This window comes from Pavona decussata, unplaced genomic scaffold, assembly GCF_977016875.1.
Source record: "Pavona decussata unplaced genomic scaffold, jaPavDecu1.1 SCAFFOLD_381, whole genome shotgun sequence".
Taxonomy (NCBI): Eukaryota; Metazoa; Cnidaria; class Anthozoa; order Scleractinia; family Agariciidae; genus Pavona; species Pavona decussata.
In genome coordinates, this window is record NW_028145755.1 from 1,911,962 (window position 1) to 1,931,415 (window position 19,454).

The 19,454-nt window shown below is 38.9% G+C and overlaps 1 protein-coding gene and 1 pseudogene across 1 annotated transcript; both read left to right on the forward strand.

Moving 5' to 3' along the window:
* Positions 1–5,194: 5,194 nt before the first annotated feature.
* On the forward strand, positions 5,195–6,548 carry LOC146452047 (uncharacterized; annotated as a pseudogene).
* Positions 6,549–8,786: 2,238 nt separating this feature from the next.
* On the forward strand, positions 8,787–13,693 carry LOC146452048 (alpha-1,3-mannosyl-glycoprotein 4-beta-N-acetylglucosaminyltransferase C-like). The gene is made up of 3 exons (XM_085098358.1): positions 8,787–8,951; positions 11,407–11,550; positions 12,579–13,693. Exons 1-3 carry the CDS (start codon positions 8,879–8,881, stop codon positions 13,667–13,669), a joined length of 1,308 nt encoding a protein of 435 aa, XP_084954484.1. The 5' UTR covers positions 8,787–8,878; the 3' UTR covers positions 13,670–13,693.
* The last annotated feature ends 5,761 nt before the right edge of the window (positions 13,694–19,454 follow it).

Below are 19,454 nucleotides of genomic sequence, written 5' to 3' on the forward strand. Positions count from 1 at the left end.
TTTCCTGCCTGTCAGGACCCCTGTCAGGCTCATAAAAAATCGTATTTGACTTTTCGCTGTAAACCATCTTTACCAATGAAATTGGAAGGCAAGTAGCGCGCCAGGAAATGTTATATTTTCAAGGGATCGTGTTTAATGTGCAGAATTGGCTAAAAAGGCTATGAATAGTACACAATACCCGTCGACAATTTGACAAGGGCATGACAAGAGACACAAATGAAGCGCTTCTCTCCTCACGATATCTTCGGGCAACTTGCCAGCCTAAATATCAAAATTGCTGAAAAAGAGAGAAATATACAACCGACAGCGGTACCTCTGGACACTTTGCCGGAGCGTTGTACCATGACGATGCACCACGCGATTTCGGCCCGCGGTTCGCTTATGCCGGCTGGAGATGGTTCCGCGGTGCTTGTCCCCGACAACACAGTGAGGGAGGGAAAAGTCGGCCCCTAGACCATATGAGACAGATTCAGCCACCTATATATATGACAATGTAGTCATTTTGTATTCCATATGGTACGTTTTGAGGTTTGAGCATGCAGACGAGCTAAAACGATATAATGACAGAAGGATGACTCGTGGTCAAACGACCTGTAGTCTTGGAGGCACCGCTAGTCTTGGACTCCTATTACCTTATTTCATTCTTACAATTGTTATTGCCGTTTTCCCGAAAACAATTGCTCCTTCGATGGATTGTTGACATTGTTAAGGGAATCAGGTCGTCACTCGAAGAGCTCTGTGAAAGCCGTTGCTATTTTTCTGTTTTTGGCCATTAAGTCAACACTTATCACTGTGCCATGTAATGAAAATGTGGCACATTTGTTACTACAACAACTCAGATGCTACCTTTCGCCTCTTGATGTCTGGTGATATCAATCCTAACCATGGACCGGTTTCTGCTTCGACAGCTGGTACGATCAATTGCCTCGTGATGAATGTCAGAAGCTTAAAAAGTTATCACAAAGACAGCACAACAAACTGGCAATCCGTGTACATGTGTAACCTCCATCGCTTACAGGACCTGGTGCACGCCGAAAACTCTGACGTTATATGCGTCAATGAGACATGGTTGAACCAAAATATTAGCAACTCTGAAATATTGCATCCTAGCTTTACAATATTTAGGAGAGATCGGTCTGATCGAGGTGGTGGTGGAGTTCTTATCGCAATCAAAACAGCCTCCGGCTTCAAACCTGTCAAAGAATTTAAACCTGAATTGGAAGCCGAGCTGCAACAGCTTGAGATCATTTTTGCCGAAATTACCACGCTTACTGGTCAAAGAATTTTATTCTGTTTTTGCTATAGGCACCCAAGTTGGATGGATGTATTCAATAATTTTCTGCATGAAGTTTGCGACCAGTTCGACAATATGGTAATTTCGGGTGACTCTAATTTGGCAGACATCCTCTGAGACTCCGTTGACAGCTCATCGGGTGTTAACGAACTAGCCTTTATTGAAACCCTTCGTGACCACCTCTTGACATGCACAACTCAATAAAAAACCCACTCGCGGCAAGAACATACTTGGCCTTGTAATCACGAACGTGCCGAACCGTGTCAATGTAAGCGACCAAAAAAAAAAAAAAAATGAAAGAAAAAAGGAAAAAGAAGAGCAGCGTCTTGCAGTGGTTTAGCTCTTACCTGATGGGTCGCTACCAACGTGTAACAGTGCTCTGATCCATTGCCTTTCAGCTCCGGAGTACCGTAGGGCTCCATTTTAGGCCCGATGTTATTTCTCATCTATGTAAATAACTTGCCTGATTTGGTCCTGATGAGCCATGTTGCCATGTTTGCCGATGACACAAAGATATATAAACAAATGAAGTCTGAGAAAGATACTACGTATCTACAAGCTGACTTGCTTGCTGGCTAGTTCAGTGACAGACATCACACTTACAGCCGGCTGGGATTTTCATTTCTTAAAAGTCTTGCTCGCTGGGAATGAAGGGCCAGTATTTTTTCCAAGGAACTATAAATAATAACCAAGATTGTCGTAGGAACACTGAGCTAGTTTTCAGTGCAACATACGATTAATTTTTCTCTAAAAGGGTCGTTGGTTACTTCTGACATCTCCACTCAGTTTCCCATAAAACCGCAGAACGTTTGGAACTAGTCTGCGAGTAGTCCCTTCATTTTTGTTAGGGAGTAAAGTGAGCAAAACTCGCACGCGCGCGAAAATTTCATCTCGCGAGGAACTTTATTTTACTAATCCTGGTAACGAACAGGACAGAACAGGTTGATAAGCTCAGTTTAAAGCCGCACCGGTATCGAAAAATCATGGCATTAATTCCGTTCAAGCCTTTTTGTATTTTTGGCTTTCTTTATAGATTTGTTTATGTTGCTAACGTCCCTACGAGTCTTCACTCTTTAGAAAATGTTTGATCCGAAGGCATTAACATTCATTAATTTATTTACCCATATTTATGCTATGATCAAATTAACACAGGCGCGTACTCTTTCCCAGCTGGTTGAGAAAAGATAACATCGGCCTAAGGGAGGTGACGTCATCGGGTTATTCTTCGGAGCAGCCACGATCCGAGATCCCATGAGATTATACCGGAAATTGACCTGCATTTACTCTCTTTTAGTAGTATTAAACGGCCGACGACGTCGGTGAAATAAAGACTTCGAACGTTTGTTAGGATTCGTTATGGTAGAATACAGAGTTCTTTCTACGTTCGTTTCTCGGCGCCTGAACACTGATCTCAAAGATTTTACGCTCGATTTGTGGGAGAAACGTGGAACTATGAAAACAGTCAAGATTTGCTCAGGTAACATCGACCTAAGGGAGGTACGTTTTATAGCACCACGTTTGTATCGTATGTGTGATACTGGCACAATCGTACACATGGAAAGCTTATTTGCAACCATTAAAACTTACAATCTTGCAGGGGCTTTTCTAATCGTTGACCTGAGTGTCATTTCATTTATTACCAACTCATAACATCCACCTACAGGAGGTTAACATCTACCTAAGGGAGGTAGATTAGCCTACAGTGTACATTTTATAGTTTATGTTTTATAATAGTCAATTCATACGCATATAAGCTTACACTTTAGCAGGGAAACTTGGGATCATAAGGAGCTTTTCTATCATTCCCTTGAATTTCATAATTTTCATTTTTACCAACTCGATCATAACATCCACCTACAGGTGGTAAACATCTACCTAAGGGAGGTTATAATTTTTAAAGCACCATGCAAGTAGGTATTATAATAAGGAACGATTGACTTGAAGAAAGCTTACGAATCTTAAGGGGCTTTTGCATTTCGTGTACTTGCCGTTTTAGAATAAATTTATTTATAAAGAATTATTATTATTATTATTATTATTATTTTAAAAGCCTTTTAATCTCACTAGAATGAGATAAATGAGAGTTTTTTCTCATTTTTTTGATTTACACTCATAACATGGAATATAATATTATTTTTTGATTATTATTTTAATATTATTATTATTATTATTATTTTTATTATTATTTTAATATTATTTTTTGGCAACACACTGACCTACGCTGGGCCATTTATATTCATCACGTCTATTCAAACCGTGGGGTTCCAAGGTCCCCGCTAAATCTATAAGAAAAGATTCTCTGGCTTTTCTGATTGAATCACGTGAGTAAAAAAAATTTTTTATTTTATTTTATTTTACTTATTTCCTCATCCTTTGGTACCACCTTGTAAACGTCATTTCCGCTGCTCCCATGTATTGCAACATCCTCCATGATATATATTGTAATTTCATTTATATAATTTAGTAACATCTAAACCTGAAGAAGGCTGGTTTGGCCAGCCGAAATATTGTTTTAAAATATATTACGTTGTGTCAGCTTTGCAGTAGTCTTTGGACTTCTCATCGTCTATTTTTCAAGTTTGGCTGATTAGATCTCCTGTGAGATCCAACGTACAAGCAAGCAGGATCTTCGTTCACGGCTTTTGCAGTTTTTAAAAATTTCCATTTATATTCATCTAATGAAACACTTTTACAGCCATAAAGATTTGCTGATAGAGGTGTTATGGGTTTAAATTGAAAAATTGCAGGTGCATTAAAATAGCATAATAGCTGTTATGATGATTAAAGGCAATTGTTTTCTTGTTGTTGTTGTCGTTTTTTCTTGGTTGACCCCATCAACCTGTAATTTCCACATTAAATTTTGCTAGAAGTGACTGTTTATGACTGTTGAAATGATAGATCATTTTTAAAAATATAACCCTTAATATGTCAGAATTTATTTTAATTTAATTTGTGATCACTTACAAGAGGTTTGACTGTTTGACTGCTTACTACAGTACATTAACAATATTGGTTTTATTTTATTTCTTTGCAGTTTCAACTTCATTAGTAAAAAAGAAAATACAATGACAGGAACAGCAAATAGCAACTGTATAATTTGTTTGGATGCTTTAGCTAAAAATTTAAGTCGCAGAAAGTTTTAGGGGGAGGGAGTCTTTTTTTTCGACTCAATTTACGAGCTGTTGACAGGAGAACCAACGACCCTTTTAGAGAAAATTCATCGTATCGGTGCACTAAGCACTAGCTGAGTGTCCCCACATCAATCTTGGTTACTATTTAACGTCCCTGGGAAAAAATACCCGCTCTTCACTGTCAGCGAGCAAGACTCGTGGAAAAAAAAACTCTCAGCCAGCTACAAGTATGATGTCTGTCAACTAGCCAGCAAAATTGAAAATAGCGAAAGGAAGACAATGCCAGCCAGTGCAAGGGAAATGTTTCCAGCTTGCCAGCAAGCGGTAGCGTACACCAGTTTTTAGCCAGCCAGAGAAGTTTTGAATTACACTTGGCTAAAAAACACTTTTTTGGATGCGCCGAGACATCAGTACCACGTCGAATATCTTATCATATTAGTTTGTTCTTCTCTACTTAGGTGTTTTAAGGAAGAAAAAGAATTACAAAAAATAACTTCATACCTCAATCGATCCGGTCAAATTTTCAAGAACTTCATAAGTTTTTTATCGTGAGTAATTGGTGTGTTGCCTAACCTGCTTTTCTGCCCTTATTGAGATGATGACGATGATGAATCGATGCGTCGATCCATAAAGTGGATAAGAACTTGAAACTACAGTTGTTAAGGCTTGTCGTCGGAGGATCTGAGGTGCAGTGAAATAAGGCATGAAATCCCATAATTTTACAGTTTAATTTTTCTATTTGTCTTCATTGAGGTGGGGTTGCCTCGAAAACACTAAACACTAAAATTTTTCCTTCTATAGCATCAAACAGTTAAATTTTCGGCTGTTTAACATCTAACACTAAAAAATTCACTGTAACACTAAATTTGATACAAATGTAAGCGGAAATGGCTTAAAAAAGCGAAAGATACTAATCAAGACAAACGTGGACATTCGATATGGAATAATATCTACAATTAATTTACAGACTGTGTCATTTTCATTACAATTTTGTGTTTGTTCATTGTTTGTGTTTCTATCATGGAAAATCATGGGGGACTTTTTCTCAGCAGAAGGGTACATTATGCTCGACAATGAAAATTTTCCTCTGTCGTTATTACACTTTTGCAATCTTTCATTTCAAATTTTTTTTGTTTCAATGGACGTAACGAGCTTATATACAAACATACCACAGGAGGAGGGAATACAAACAGTATGCAGAGCATACGATGCATTCTATGAAAATAAACCTCCTATCCCTACTCCACTACTTAAAGAAGCGCTCAGGCTTATTTTACAAGAAAATTCATTTCAGTTTAATGGAAAGAATTATCTCCAGACACATGGAACCGACATGGGGACAAAGATGGCAGTCGCCTTTGCCAATATTTTCATGGGCAGAGTGGAAACAGAAATCATGAGCCAAAGCACAATCAAACCGCTTGTTTGGAAACGCTACATAGACAACATATTCTCCCTCTGGAACACAAACAGAGGAAAAATTACACAGTTCGTTGAACAAGCAAACAAACACCACCCTACAATCAAATTCACGGCTGAAGCTTCAGATACTGAAATAACTTTCTTGGACACCATCATCTACAAAGGCGTATTTTTCGAAACAAAATCAGTACTTGATGTGCGAACCCACTTCAAGCCGACGAAGACATTTTAATATACACATTTCTCGTCCTGTCACCCACCCGGTGTCAAAAGGGGATTTGCGAAAGGAGAGGCTTTACGACTTCTGAGGACAAACTCTTCTAAAACATTATTTGAAGAGAAAATTAAAACCTTAAAAACGCACCTTGCGGAGAGAGGTTACCCTAAAGGGTTTATCAAAAAAAAAAAAACCCTCGCACAAGTAAACTTTCAAGACAGATCACAAGCCCTCCAACAAAAGAATAAAGAAAATAAAAGAATCTTGCCGTTTGTAACACAATATCATCCATCAGTGCCAAACTTAAAGGAAATCCTTATGAGCAAATGGCATTTAATAGAGCAACAACCAAAGCTCAGAGAGATTTTTAAGGAACCGCCACTAATCTCATACAAGAGAGGGCGTTCCCTAAAAGACATACTCGTTAGAGAAAAACTATAACTGAACATGGCTAAAAACACGCGAGTGGGGGTCGCGCAGGCCTATCATCATTCCCTTTTACATAAAATGTCTGAACTTATGTGCATAAGTACAAAGTATGCATGCTGACCAGTTTGGTCAATTCCGCGCAGGCTCTTCTCTTTTTGTTTCTAGTTTTGCACGCCTTTATCATAAGAGCCAAGTTTGAAGAACCTTAGTCCTTTTTTTCTAACATTATTGCCTTCTCTATGAAACATTTATTGATCTTTAATGCGTGAAATCACTGTTCTAACACCTTTTAACACTTAACAGTTAACTTTTTTAAAACGCTTAACATCAAAATTTTACAAATTTTAACACTAAACGTTAAAATAAAACGCCAAATAACACTTAACACTAAGCCCCATCCAGACCCTCTTCATTTTCAAAGAACTTCTGTTGCTGTATGAAGCTTATTCGGCCGGATCGATTCCTGCAATAAGACAAGAAGGAATCTATCCGTCGATTTATAGAGTGGATCAGAGATTTAAACTACGGTTGCCGTTAAGGCATGTTGTCCGAGGACCTTCTGTTGAAATAAGGCATGAAATCCCACAATTTTAAGTTTAATTTTTTGCCTTCATTTCCAAAGAACTTCTGTTTAATGGAGCGTATTCAGCCGGATCGATTCCTGCAATAAGAGAAGAACGAATTGATCCGTCGATTTATAGTGGATCAGATCTTTAAACTACAGTTGTTAAGGTATGTTGCCGGTGGATTTTCTATTGAAATAAGGCATCAGTAATCCCATAATTTTACAGATTAATTTTTTGGCTTTCATTTCCAAAGAACTTCTGTTTAATGAGGCTTATTCAGTCGGATCGATTCCTGCAATTGGCGAAGAAGGAATTGTTCTGTCGATCCCGGCATAGAGTGGATAGGAGCTTTAAACTACAGTTGTTAAGCTAGGCATGTTGTCGGAAGATCTTCCCTTGAAATAAGGCATCAGCAATCCCATAATTTTACAGTTTAATTTTTTTGCCTTCATTTCCAAAGAACTTCTGTTTAATGAACCTTATTTAGCCGGATCGATTCCTTCAATTGGCGAAGAAGGAATCGTTCCGTCGATCCATAGAGTGGACCAGAGCTTTAAACTACAGATGTTTTAAAAGGCATGTTATCGGAGGATCTTCCTTTGAAATAAGGCATAAAATCCGATAATTTTACAGTTAAAATTTTTTTGCCTTCATTTCCAATAAACTTCTGTTTAATGAAGCTTATCGAGCCGGATCGATTCCTTCAATTAGCGAAGAAGGAATCGTTCTGTCGATCCCGGCATAGAGTGGATAAGAGCTTTAAACTACAGTTCGCTCGACCCACTCCCTCCTCATTATTCACCTAGCCTAATCTCGTACCCAGATCTCCCACGGTCAGGCGGAGTACACCTAGCCCTCTCCAGTCCCTTAATTGTCTCCCCTCCACCTCCACACTCCACTTTGTTTCACTCTCCTTATTTGTCTCCCTTCGCGCCGGAAAGTGGCCTCTGCGGGGAGGGAAACTCCATGATCAATTCAGAATTGGTTCTTTCTCTGTCCCAAGCCTCTCATTACCAACGGCATACCAACACCGTGGTCCGTGTCTGTGTTTTCGTCGAGCTCAGGGGATACGAGAGGGGAAGGCTTAGTGGTGGTGGGGGAGGGGAGGGTTTGTTAAAATTCTTTTTGCCCAACAAGGCAGTGTTCATGGCTTTACGAAAATGAAACCTGACCTTACTTCGCCTTTTTATAGAGATATTTCCCCCTCCGAACACGAAAGAAATTAGTTTTCTATTGTCCCTAAATTTTGAGCTGAAATTTTGCCGAAGAACACTTTAGATTTCTTTGAAACTAAAATGTGAATTTCTAAGGCGATTTAGTCCATCCGAACCATCCATCAAAATGAACCCGATAAGTGAACAAATTCTCCTATCTGATCCCCATACTTTTCTTATAAACGTACTGGGGAGAGGTTTTTAAAATATCAAGAACATTCACCTTGTGTGATCATATCCTTAATTCTCATGACCTCAGGGGTTGAATAAGCATTGATATTGCAAAGCGAAATTTGATGCTGATCACTGTTAGGGCTTAAAAGGTTAAAGTATCCAAGACAACAAATATTCATATGTGAAAATAATATCTTTTATTCAAAGTATATATAATTAGCTAGAGCGTAGAAAGAGTCGGCACACAGTAAACTGCGTTCTTCCAGGCTGTGTACGGTTGCCATGGCGGACGAGGGATCAAATTCACGTCGTTTGTTTCTGCAAAGATTTGAATGGAACTACGTCTGGTAAACCAAACATTCGTTGACGAAGCACCACAGTTTCTTTATAAACTAACCCCCTATACAGAATTCTGGTAAAATTCATTTAAGATGGGAAAGCAACGTTTCTTTATCCTTGCTCTTTACGGGATTATATTGTTTAACGCCGGATCGGTTCTAAAACGTGAGTACCATGTTTTCAATTCTTGAAAATATCAATATCTAAAAGTACTACCGATTTAAAAACTCACTTTCGATTTTTTTATGTGATCCAACAGGAATAAATTTAGCCGAAAAGAGAACAGCTTTGTTGAGGTAGCATTCAAGACCAGTTTACTGTAGATTTTGACGTTAATTTTTTTAAAATTTCCACTGATGACCCAATTTTAGCCTTATTACAGCCAGTCTTCCTGAAAATAGACTTGTAACTTTTTTACTGAAAACTGAGCTAAAATTCGTGCAGTTATCTTTAAACATAGTACTCGCGTAGACGTAAAAATGTTAAAATTATTCTTGCGCTAAGCGGGAAGGGTGTTGTTTTGTTGCAGAGTACGTCAAGCAAGTAAAATTAATCAGTAACGCAGTGTAGAGCCACTGTTTTGCTCACCAACCCTTTGTCTTTGGACTTTCTCATCGCCTTCGTCGTCTTGCAGTGTTTAGTGCACAAGGTCTATTACAGTAGACCGCCTGCCGAGTAGTCGCTCTTTTCTCGTCAGCTACCACGGCGTGCGGAAATGTATAAATAAAATAATTATGCAAAATCTGTGTTAAAAACCTAATGAATGGAAACCTGATGAATGGAAACATGCAGATATCACACCTCTACATAAGAAAGGTTCTAAATCTTCGAGGGAAAACTACCGTCCAATTTCCCTTACTTCAATGGGACATTTTCACTATGGCGTCATTTTACTACAACTACCAGAATCCTTCTGTTTTTTCTTTTCTCATGCTAATTAGAACTGTTGTTCTTTGCTCTCCACTGGGATTACAAAATTTGCATTTGAAAAGGAAAACGAAATGAATTCTGGTAGTTGTAGTAAAATGACGCCATCATGAAAATGGCCTATTGCTTGTAAGATCGGTGAAAAAAATTGTTTTTGAAAGGATGATTAAGTTTTGGCGCGAAATTGACCTTATCAACAACAACCAATTCGGTTTTTTAAGAGGAAGATCCACTGCGACTCAATCATTATCAACTTTTAATGATTGATCGAAATCTCGAAATTTATCCACTCCTACCGATGTCATCTTTCTTGATCTTGCCAAAGCTTTTGACAGCGTTCCTCACGAGCGGTTGCTTTTAAAATTGAAAAGTAACGGCATTGACGGTTCTCTACTCAACTGGCTCAGACATTTTTTGGTGGGGCGCAAACAACGTGTAGTCGTTAGGGGATCTTGTTCTGACTGGTCGTGTGTTACCTCCGGAACTCCACAAGGGACCATCCTTGGGCCTTTATTGTTCCTCCTATATATCAATGACATAACTGAATGCATATCATCTACCGTTAAACTTTATGCAGACGACACGAAGATCTACAGAGAGATAATTGATCCGATTATTGACTGTCAGATTCTTCAGGATGATCTCAACAACCTTAGCGAGTGGGCTCGCAAATGGCAGCTTCGTTTTAACGCGGATAAATGTGAATCTATGCGAATTACGCATTCCCGAGATAGGTCAGAAACCAATTATTTCTTAGAAAAGCCCCTGAAAGACGTACATAATTTTAAAGATCTCGGTGTTACAAAAACTAAAGATCTTTCATGGGGTAATCACATTGGTATTACTGTGAACAAAGCGAACAAAGTCTTAGGTTCCATTAAACGCTCGGTAGGCACCGCCGATACTAATGTCTTCTCTATGTTGTACAAATCTCTTGTTCGGCCAATACTGGAATACGCGGTACCTGTCTGGTGTCCTTACCTTGTTAAGGACATCCATGCCCTCGAGAATGTACAGCGAAGAGCATCAAGACTTGCTTTAAACCAACGCAAAGGATATATGTCCTATGAAGACCGATGCAAATTACTAAAATGGCCTACTCTTTCCGACCGTAGAACTTATCTATCTTTAATTGAATGTTATAAGATAGTTTTTGGATCTTATCATTTAAAATTTGAAGACTTCAGTTTTTGATTTCGCCACAACTCGGTCTACAAGGGCAAATCATCACTACAAGCTCTATGTCAAACCAGCACGACTCAATTGTTATAAACATTCTTTTTTCGTTAGAACTGTCAAACTATGGAATGCGGAATTACCTGGTGATATAGTGGAAGCTGATAGCTTTCAGCATTTTAAATCTAAGCTCAAAATGTATTTAAATATTTGACTCTAAAGATCTTGATTTATGTATACTTATTTTTGTTTTTCTTTTATTGAGGGAGTTTTCGCATAGGGCTAACCTCTAAACTTCCTTTTCTAGAAGTACTTTTCTTCCTTTTTTTTTTTATTTGTATATATAGTCTGCTTCTGGAATAAATAAAGTATGTATGTATGTATGTATGTATGTATGTAAAAACGAGGAGGCCTCGCTCGATCTATCGAATTTTTCTCGCATTATGCAAAAATTTCGGAGACGAAAGAGGCTGCTTCCAGTCTTTCACCACATTATATCTTTCTGTGTCTTCGACAGATTTATATTTGAGGTACTTTTCAACATCGCTTGTTTGTGGCATGGGGATTCCTGCGTCAGAATGCCCGTGTAAACACTGCAGAAGATTGCTGAGCGATGTGGATACGAGCCAGGGACTTGTGCTTGGTAGCAAAAGGGATGAAGGTATTATAGTCACTCGACTTTTCACCCCCAAAAGGGAAATTTCCGGGCAGAAGTCACTGAAACCCTTTGAATTTGCAATTGACCTAAAGGAGTACAAGTGGCTAGCTTAGATTATTTACTGGGCAACATAGCCCCTTGGGTTTTGTTGTTGTTATTGTCGAAAATTGTGGTTTGCCGCGAAGACTTTGGGACACGCTGCAAAACTCCACACACCGTGGAATATTTTTCACGTGACAAACATTCGATTTTCGTCTTCACTTTTCTCTTCCGGGTTCACATATGGCTGCTGGCAGGATACCATATTTGATCCCGGAAAAAGCGTAGCGAAGAAAAAAAGTCCGTCCGCCATTTTGAATGTCGCGAAGATCCTAAGGACGAGGCACGTGATCAGACGTCGTGCATTCTGCTAAGATGAGTAATGTTGACCCCATCTTATAACACCTTATGTCGTTATACAGTATTCCTAATAAAATGAGCATAACTTGTTCACTAATGTTAAGGCATTTGTTTGATACCATTATTGTTGTATAAAGTAAAATAAAATAAAATAAAATAAAATAAAATAAAATAAAATAAAATAAAATAAAATGAAATAAAATAAAATAAAATAAAATAAAATAAAATAAAGTAAAATAAAAAAAAAAAAATTAAAATAAAATAAATAAATCAATGATTTTGTTTAAGTGTCGAAGTATTTAGCACTGTAGCGCTAATTGGGGACACTAAAATATAAATCAGTGAAATAAATAAACAATCTGAAAATAACATATGTTGGTGTAAAGGCAAACCAGTTGGCTATTTACAAATCGTGGCCTTGGATGCCGTGAAACAACTCCAAGCGGTTGGGGAAGGAGAGGGGGGGGGGGGGGACTTGAACCCGGGGCCTCCCTGATCAAGAGTGGTAGTATTGATCTGTCAAAGTTTAAGTGCTGGGAAGTAGAGGAAACTTGGGCCAACCACCGCATAATTTGGCCTATACCGTTCTTTCTGATCACTAGCTAACTCATGTTTTACTCCACTCTTTACAGTTTTTCTGAGTATTGGTATTTTAAGCACGGAAGATGACGAAGAAAACCTCATACAAGCTCTTCATTCCCTGGCGGAGCACACGAAGTCCACAGATTCTCCTGAAATTGTCATAGTCGTAGCATTGGACAGAGACTCAAACACAGCCACCTTACAGCGCATAGAAAAGGACTTTCAAAGGGAGCTTCAGTTTGGACTTATTCATGTCGTATCACCAACCACTGCATTTTTGAAGGAAGTTAGTGCGGAACGTTTAGGATGGGGCAATGTGTCTTTTACTGACGGTTTCAAAAGCAAGACGGCATATTTTAATAAGAGGTTAACTTTTCTTTTCGAATATTGCTTTCGAATTTCCAAAAACTTCTTACTTTTAACTGATCAAGCGCGCACCAATAGGCATTACTTTCCTATCATCAAAGAGAGGATTAATAATTTCGAAAACGAAAACTTGTCTTCTTATTCATCCAACTTCGGAGCGTATGCTTTTCCCGGGCTAGGAAGGCTTTATTCGAGAAAACTTGCCGGAGATATGGCTGAATTTGGTGCCATGTTTTCAGATGGAAAGCTTCCTATTCAAATGGTAGATATGTACGGGTTTATGAGAGACAGTGTAAAAATGCCACAGCAAAGTAGTGAGGAGATACTGTTCGACATGGAGAAGGAACTCCACGGTATAAAACCTCAAGTAGAGTTTAAGATAGAGGGTGATTTTCACGAGGATCATGGATTGGAAAAGGCTTTTTATGAGAAGAAAGGGTTTGCCTGGCTTAGGGCACCAAAGGCGGATGACAACTTTGTTATGGTGTTCAAGGAACCAATACGAATATCGCGCGTGCGCATACGCACTGGAAGTCCGCTGTACAGGGACACGCTGCATGACAGTGTACTTATGGCGTGTCCAAGTAACACAGAAACCAACAGTTGCGATGAATCACAATGCGTACAAATCGGTGATTTTAGCGACCCGGTTTCGAACGCAATCATGTTGGAAAATGTTATAAGCTTCCCTGTCAAATGCCTCAAAATTGTTTTAAAAGCAGATGCAAAATACTGGGTAGTCTTTCGAGAGATTTCAGTCTGGATAAAAGAATAAAAAATCTCACGTAAATAAAGATTTAATTCCTTTTTATGCTGAGAATGGTGTCGGTATTCAGTGAGTGACACAGGAATACTCGGAGAATGGAAATCCGAGTGCTCCGATTCCCGGACTCGACGTCATGTGTAGGTTGAGTTTGTTGTTGGTTGTCGTCCTTGCTTCGAGAGGTTTAATTTTTTTTCCGGGTACTCCAGTTTTCCTCTCTCCTTGAAAACAAACTATTCCAAATTGCAATTCGATCAGGAGAGTGTCCCCAATGTAGTGCTCTGCACTAAATACATTGACACTTAAATATATTGAATATTTTTATATTCAAGTTTTCCGTTTTGGGCGGAGTCGCAAAGTGATGTTCAATTGTTTTTCATGATCACCAGTTTCTGCATCAGTTGCTCGCTAAATCAGCTACTGTTCCAGGCGTTCACTACTGAAGCCTGTGAGAAACGAAGAAAAATTTGCCCATTTTCCCATGTAATCCTCAACTTTTTGTCGTGGCGAAGAGGTGCGGTAAACATGTTCAACAAGATGCTACCTTCCAGCGGTCTTCAACAATCTTTTATCACGTGACCCGAAAGGATCACGTGGCAAACAAGCCTTCTGACCCTTCACATTTCGCGGCAAAAATAGAAATTCATTTCTCGGTGCACGCCGGGTAATCAAATCATAGAGCATGCCTACATCAGTAAAATGAAATCACGTTTCACGGGGCAGGTAACAATCATTCGTGTCACTGGCTAGAACGTTTCTAAATATCTAGTTTGCTGAGATTTTTTAATAAAACACTGGTTCTAGCTGGGTAAAAAAATGTCTCGTTTGTTTTTGCTGCCTGTCAGGATCCCTGTCAGGCTCGTAAAAAATCGTATTTGACTTTTCGCTCTAAACCATCTTTACCAATGAAATTGGAAGGCAAGTAGCGCGCCAGGAAATGTTATATTTTCAAAGGATCGTGTTTAATGTGCAGAATTGACTAAAAAGGCTATGAATAGTACATAATACCCGTCGACAATTTGACAAGGGCATGACAAGAGACACGAATGAAGCGCTTCTCTCCTCACGATGTCTTCGGGCAACTTGCCAGCCTAAATATCAAAATGCTGAAAAAGAGAGAAAAATACAACCGACAGCGCTACCTCTGGACACTTTGCCGGAGCGTTGTACCATGACGATGCACCACGAGATTTCGGCCCGCGGTTCGCTCATGCCGGCTGGAGATAGTTCCGAGGTGCTTTCCGATACCTTGTCCCCGACAAGACAGTGAGGGAGGGAAAAGTCGGCCCCTAGACCATATGAGACAGATTCAGCCACCTATATATATGACAATGTAGTCATTTTGTATTCCATATGGTACGTTTTGAGGTTTGAGCATGCAGACGAGCTAAAACGATATAATGACAGAACTGGGATGACTCGTGGTCAAACGACCTGTAGTCTTGGAGGCACCGCTAGTCTTGGACTCCTTTTACCTTATTTCATTCTTACAATTTTTATTGCCGTTTTCCCGAAAACGATTGCTCCTTCGATGGATGTTGACATTGTTAAGGGAATCAGGTCGTCACTCAAAGAGCTCTGTGAAAGCCGTTGCTATTTTTCTGTTTTTGGCCATTAAGTCAACACTTATTACTGTGCCATGTAATGAAAATGTGGCACATTTGTTACTACAACAACTCAGATGCTACCTTTCGCCTCGTGATGTCTGGTGATATCAATCCTAACCATGGACCGGTTTCTGCTTCGACAGCTGGTACGATCAATTGCCTCGTGATGAATGCCAGAAGCTTAAAAAGTTATCACAAAGACAGCACAACAAACTGGCAATCCGTGTACATGTGTAACCTCCATCGCTTACAGGACCTGGTGCACGCCGAAAACTCTGACGTTATATGCGTCAATGAGACAAGGTTGAACCAAAATATTAGCAACTCTGAAATATTGCACCCTGGCTTTACAATATTTAGGAGAGATCGGTCTGATCGAGGTGGTGGTGGAGTTCTTATCACAATCAAAACAGCCTCCGGCTTCAAAGCTGTCAAGAATTTAAACCTGAATGCGAATTGGAAGCCGAGCTGCAACAGCCTGAGACCATTTTTGCCGAAATTACTACGCTTACTGCTCAAAGAATTTTATCCTGTTTTTGCTATAGGCCACCCAATGAAGACCCAAGTTGGATGGATGTATTCAATAATTTTCTGCATGAAGTTTGTGACCAGTTCGACAATATGGAAATTTCGGGTGACTTTAATTTGGCAGACATCCCCGCCTCTGAGACTCCATTGACAGCTCATCGGGTGTTAACGAACTAGTCTTTATTGAAACCCTTCATGACCACCCCTTGACATGCACAACTCAATAAAAAACCCACTCGCGGCAAGAACATACTTGGCCTTGTAATCACGAACGTGCCGAACCGTGTCAATGTAAGCGACAAAAAAAAAAAAAAGGGAAGAAAAAAGAAAAAGAAGAGCAGCGTCTTGCAGTGGTTTAGCTCTTACCTGATGGGTCGCTACCAACATGTAACAGTGCTCTGATCCATTGCCTTTCAGCTCCGGAGTACCGAAGGGCTCCATTTTAGGCCCGATGTTATTTCTCATCTATGTAAATAACTTGCCTGATTTGGTCCTGATGAGCCATGTTGCCATGTTTGCCGATGACACAAAGATATATAAACAAATTAAGTCTGAGAAAGATACTACGTATCTACAAGCTGACTTGCTTGCTGGATAGTTCAGTGACAGACATCACACTTACAGCTGGCTGGGATTTTCATTTCTTAAAAGTCTTGCTCGCTGGGAATGAAGAGCCAGTATTTTTTCCCAGCAACTATAAATAATAACCAAGATTGTCGCAGGAACACTCAGCTAGTTTTCAGTGCAACATACGATTAATGTTCTCTAAAAGGGTCGTTGGTTACTTCTGACATCTCCACTCCGTTTCCCATAAAACCGCAGAACGTTTGGAACTAGTCTGCGAGTAGTCCCTTCATTTTTGTTTGGGAGTAAAGTGAGCAAAACTCGCGCGCGCGCGAAAATTTCATCTCGCGAGGAACTTTGTTTTACTAATTCTGGTAACGAACAGGACAGAACAGGTTGATAAGCTCAGTTCAAAGCCGCACCGGTATCGAAAAATCATAGCATTAATTCCGTTCAAGCCTTTTGGTATTTTTGGCTTTCTTTATAGATTTGTTTATGTCGCTAACGTCCCTACGAGTCTTCACTCTTTAGGAAATGTTTGATCCGAAGGCATTAACATTCATTAATTTATTTAGCCGTATTTATACTATGATCAAATTCACACAGGTGCGTACTCCTTCCCAGCTGGTTGAGAAAAGATAACATCGGCCTAAGGGAGGTGACGTCATCGGGTTATTCTTCGGAGCAGCCACGATCCGAGATCCGATTATACCGGAAATTGACCTGCATTCACTCTCTTTTAGTAGTATTAAACGGCGGACGACGTCGGTGAAATAAAGACTTCGAACGTTTGTTAGGATTCGTTATGGTAGAATACAGAGTTCTTTCTACGTTCGTTTCTCGGCGTCTGAACACTGATCTCAAAGATATTACGCTCGATTTGTGGAAGAAACGTGGAACTATGAAAACAGTCAAGATTTGCTCAGGTAACATCGACCTACGGGAGGTTAACATCGACCTAAGGGAGGTACGTTTTATAGCACCACGTTTGTATCGTATGTGTTATACTGGCACAATCGTACACATGGAAAGCTTATTTACAAGCATTAAGACTTACAATCTTGCACGGGCTTTTTTAATCGTTGACCTGAGTGTCATTTCATTTATTACTAACTCATAACATCCACCTACAGGAGGTTAACATCTACCTAAGGGAGGTAGAGTAGCCTACAGTGTACATTTTATAGTTTATGTTTTATAATAGTCAATTCATACGCATATAAGCTTACACTCTAGCAGGAAAACTTGGGATAATAAGGAGCTTTTCTATCATTCCCTTGAATTTCATAATTTTCATTTTTACCAACTCATAACATCCACCTACAGGAGGTAAACATCTACCTAAGGGAGGTTATAATTTTTATAGCACCATGCAAGTAGGTATTATAATAAGGAACGATTAACTTGAAGAAAGCTTACGAATCTTAAGGGGCTTTTGCATTTCGTGTACATGCCGTTTTGGAATAAATTTATTCATAAAGAATTATTATTATTAATATTATTATTATTATTATAATTATTATTATTATTATTATTATTATTATTATTATTATTATTATTATTTGAAAAGCCTTTTAATCTCACTAGAATGAGATAAATGAGAGTTTTCTCATTTTTTTTATTTACACTCATAACATGGAATATAATATATTATTATCAATATTATTTTTTGGCAACACACTGACCTACGCTGGGCCATTTATATTCATCTAATGAAACACTTTTACAGCCATAAAGATTTGCTGTGAGAGGTGTTATGGGTTTAAATAGAAAAATTGCAGGTGCATTAAAATAGTATAATAGCTGTTATGATGATTAAAGGCAATTGTTTTCTTGTTGTTGTTGTCGTTTTTTCTTGGTTGACCCCATCAACCTGTAATTTCCACATTAAATTTTGCTAGAAGTGACTGTTTATGACTGTTGAAATGATAGATCATTTTTAAAAATGTGACCCTTAATATGTTCAGAATTTATTTTAATTTAATTTGTGATCACTTACAAGAGGTTTGACTGTTTGACTGTTTACTACAGTACATTAACAATATTGGTTTTATTTTACTTCTTTGCAGTTTCAACTTCATTAGTAAAAAAGAAAATACAATGACAGCCGACAGCAAATAGCAAACTGTATAATTTGTTTGGATGCTTTAGCTAAAAATTTAAGTCGCAGAAAGTTTTAGAGGGACAGAGTCTTTTTTTTTTCGACTCAATTTACGAGCTGTTGACAGGAGAACCAACGACCCTTTTAGAGAAAATTCATCGTATCGGTGCACTAAGCACTAGCTGAGTGTCCCCACATCAATCTTGGTTACTATTTAACGCCCCTGGGAAAAAATACCCGCTCTTCACTGTCAGCGAGCAAGACTATTGGAAGAAAAAATCTCAGCCAGCGATAGGTATGATGTCTGTCAACTAGCCAGCAAAATTGAAAATAGCGAAAGGAAGACAATGCCAGCCAGTGCAAGGGAAATGTTTCCAGCTTGCCAGCAAGCGGTAGCGTACACTAGTTTTTAGCCAGCCAGAGAAGTTTTGAATTACACTTGGCTAGAAAAGACTTTTTTGGATGCGCCGAGACATCAGTACCACGTCGAATATCTTATAATATTAGTTTGTTCTTCTCTATCTAGGTGTTTTAAGGAAGAAAAAGAATTACAAAAAATAACTTCATACCTCAATCGATCCGGTCAAATTTTCATGAACTTCATAAGTTTTTTATCGTGAGTAATTGGTGTGTTGCCTACCCTGCTTTTCCGACCTTATTGAGATGATGACGACGTTGAATCGATCCGTCGATCCATAAAGTGGTTAAGAACTTGAAACTACAGTTGTTAAGGCTTGCCGTCGGAGGATCTGAGGTGCAGTGAAATAAGGCATGAAATCCCATAATTTTACAGTTTAATTTTTCTATTTGTCTTCATTGACTTCATTTCCAAAGAACTTCTGTTGCTGTATGAAGCTTATTCGGCCGGATCGATTCCTGCAATAAGACAAGAAGGAATCTATCCGTCGATTTATAGAGTGGATCAGAGATTTAAACTACGGTTGCCGTTAAGGCATGTTGTCCGAGGACCTTCTGTTGAAATAAGGCATGAAATCCC

Coding starts and splice junctions, on each gene's coding strand:
- LOC146452048 (XM_085098358.1), top strand. CDS start 8,879: ATGGGAAAGCAACGTTTCTTTATCCTTGCTCTTTACGGGATTATATTG. Junction 8,952..11,406: donor CGCCGGATCGGTTCTAAAAC/GTGAGTACCATG, acceptor TGTCTTCGACAG/ATTTATATTTGAGGTACTTT. Junction 11,551..12,578: donor TGGTAGCAAAAGGGATGAAG/GTATTATAGTCA, acceptor CACTCTTTACAG/TTTTTCTGAGTATTGGTATT.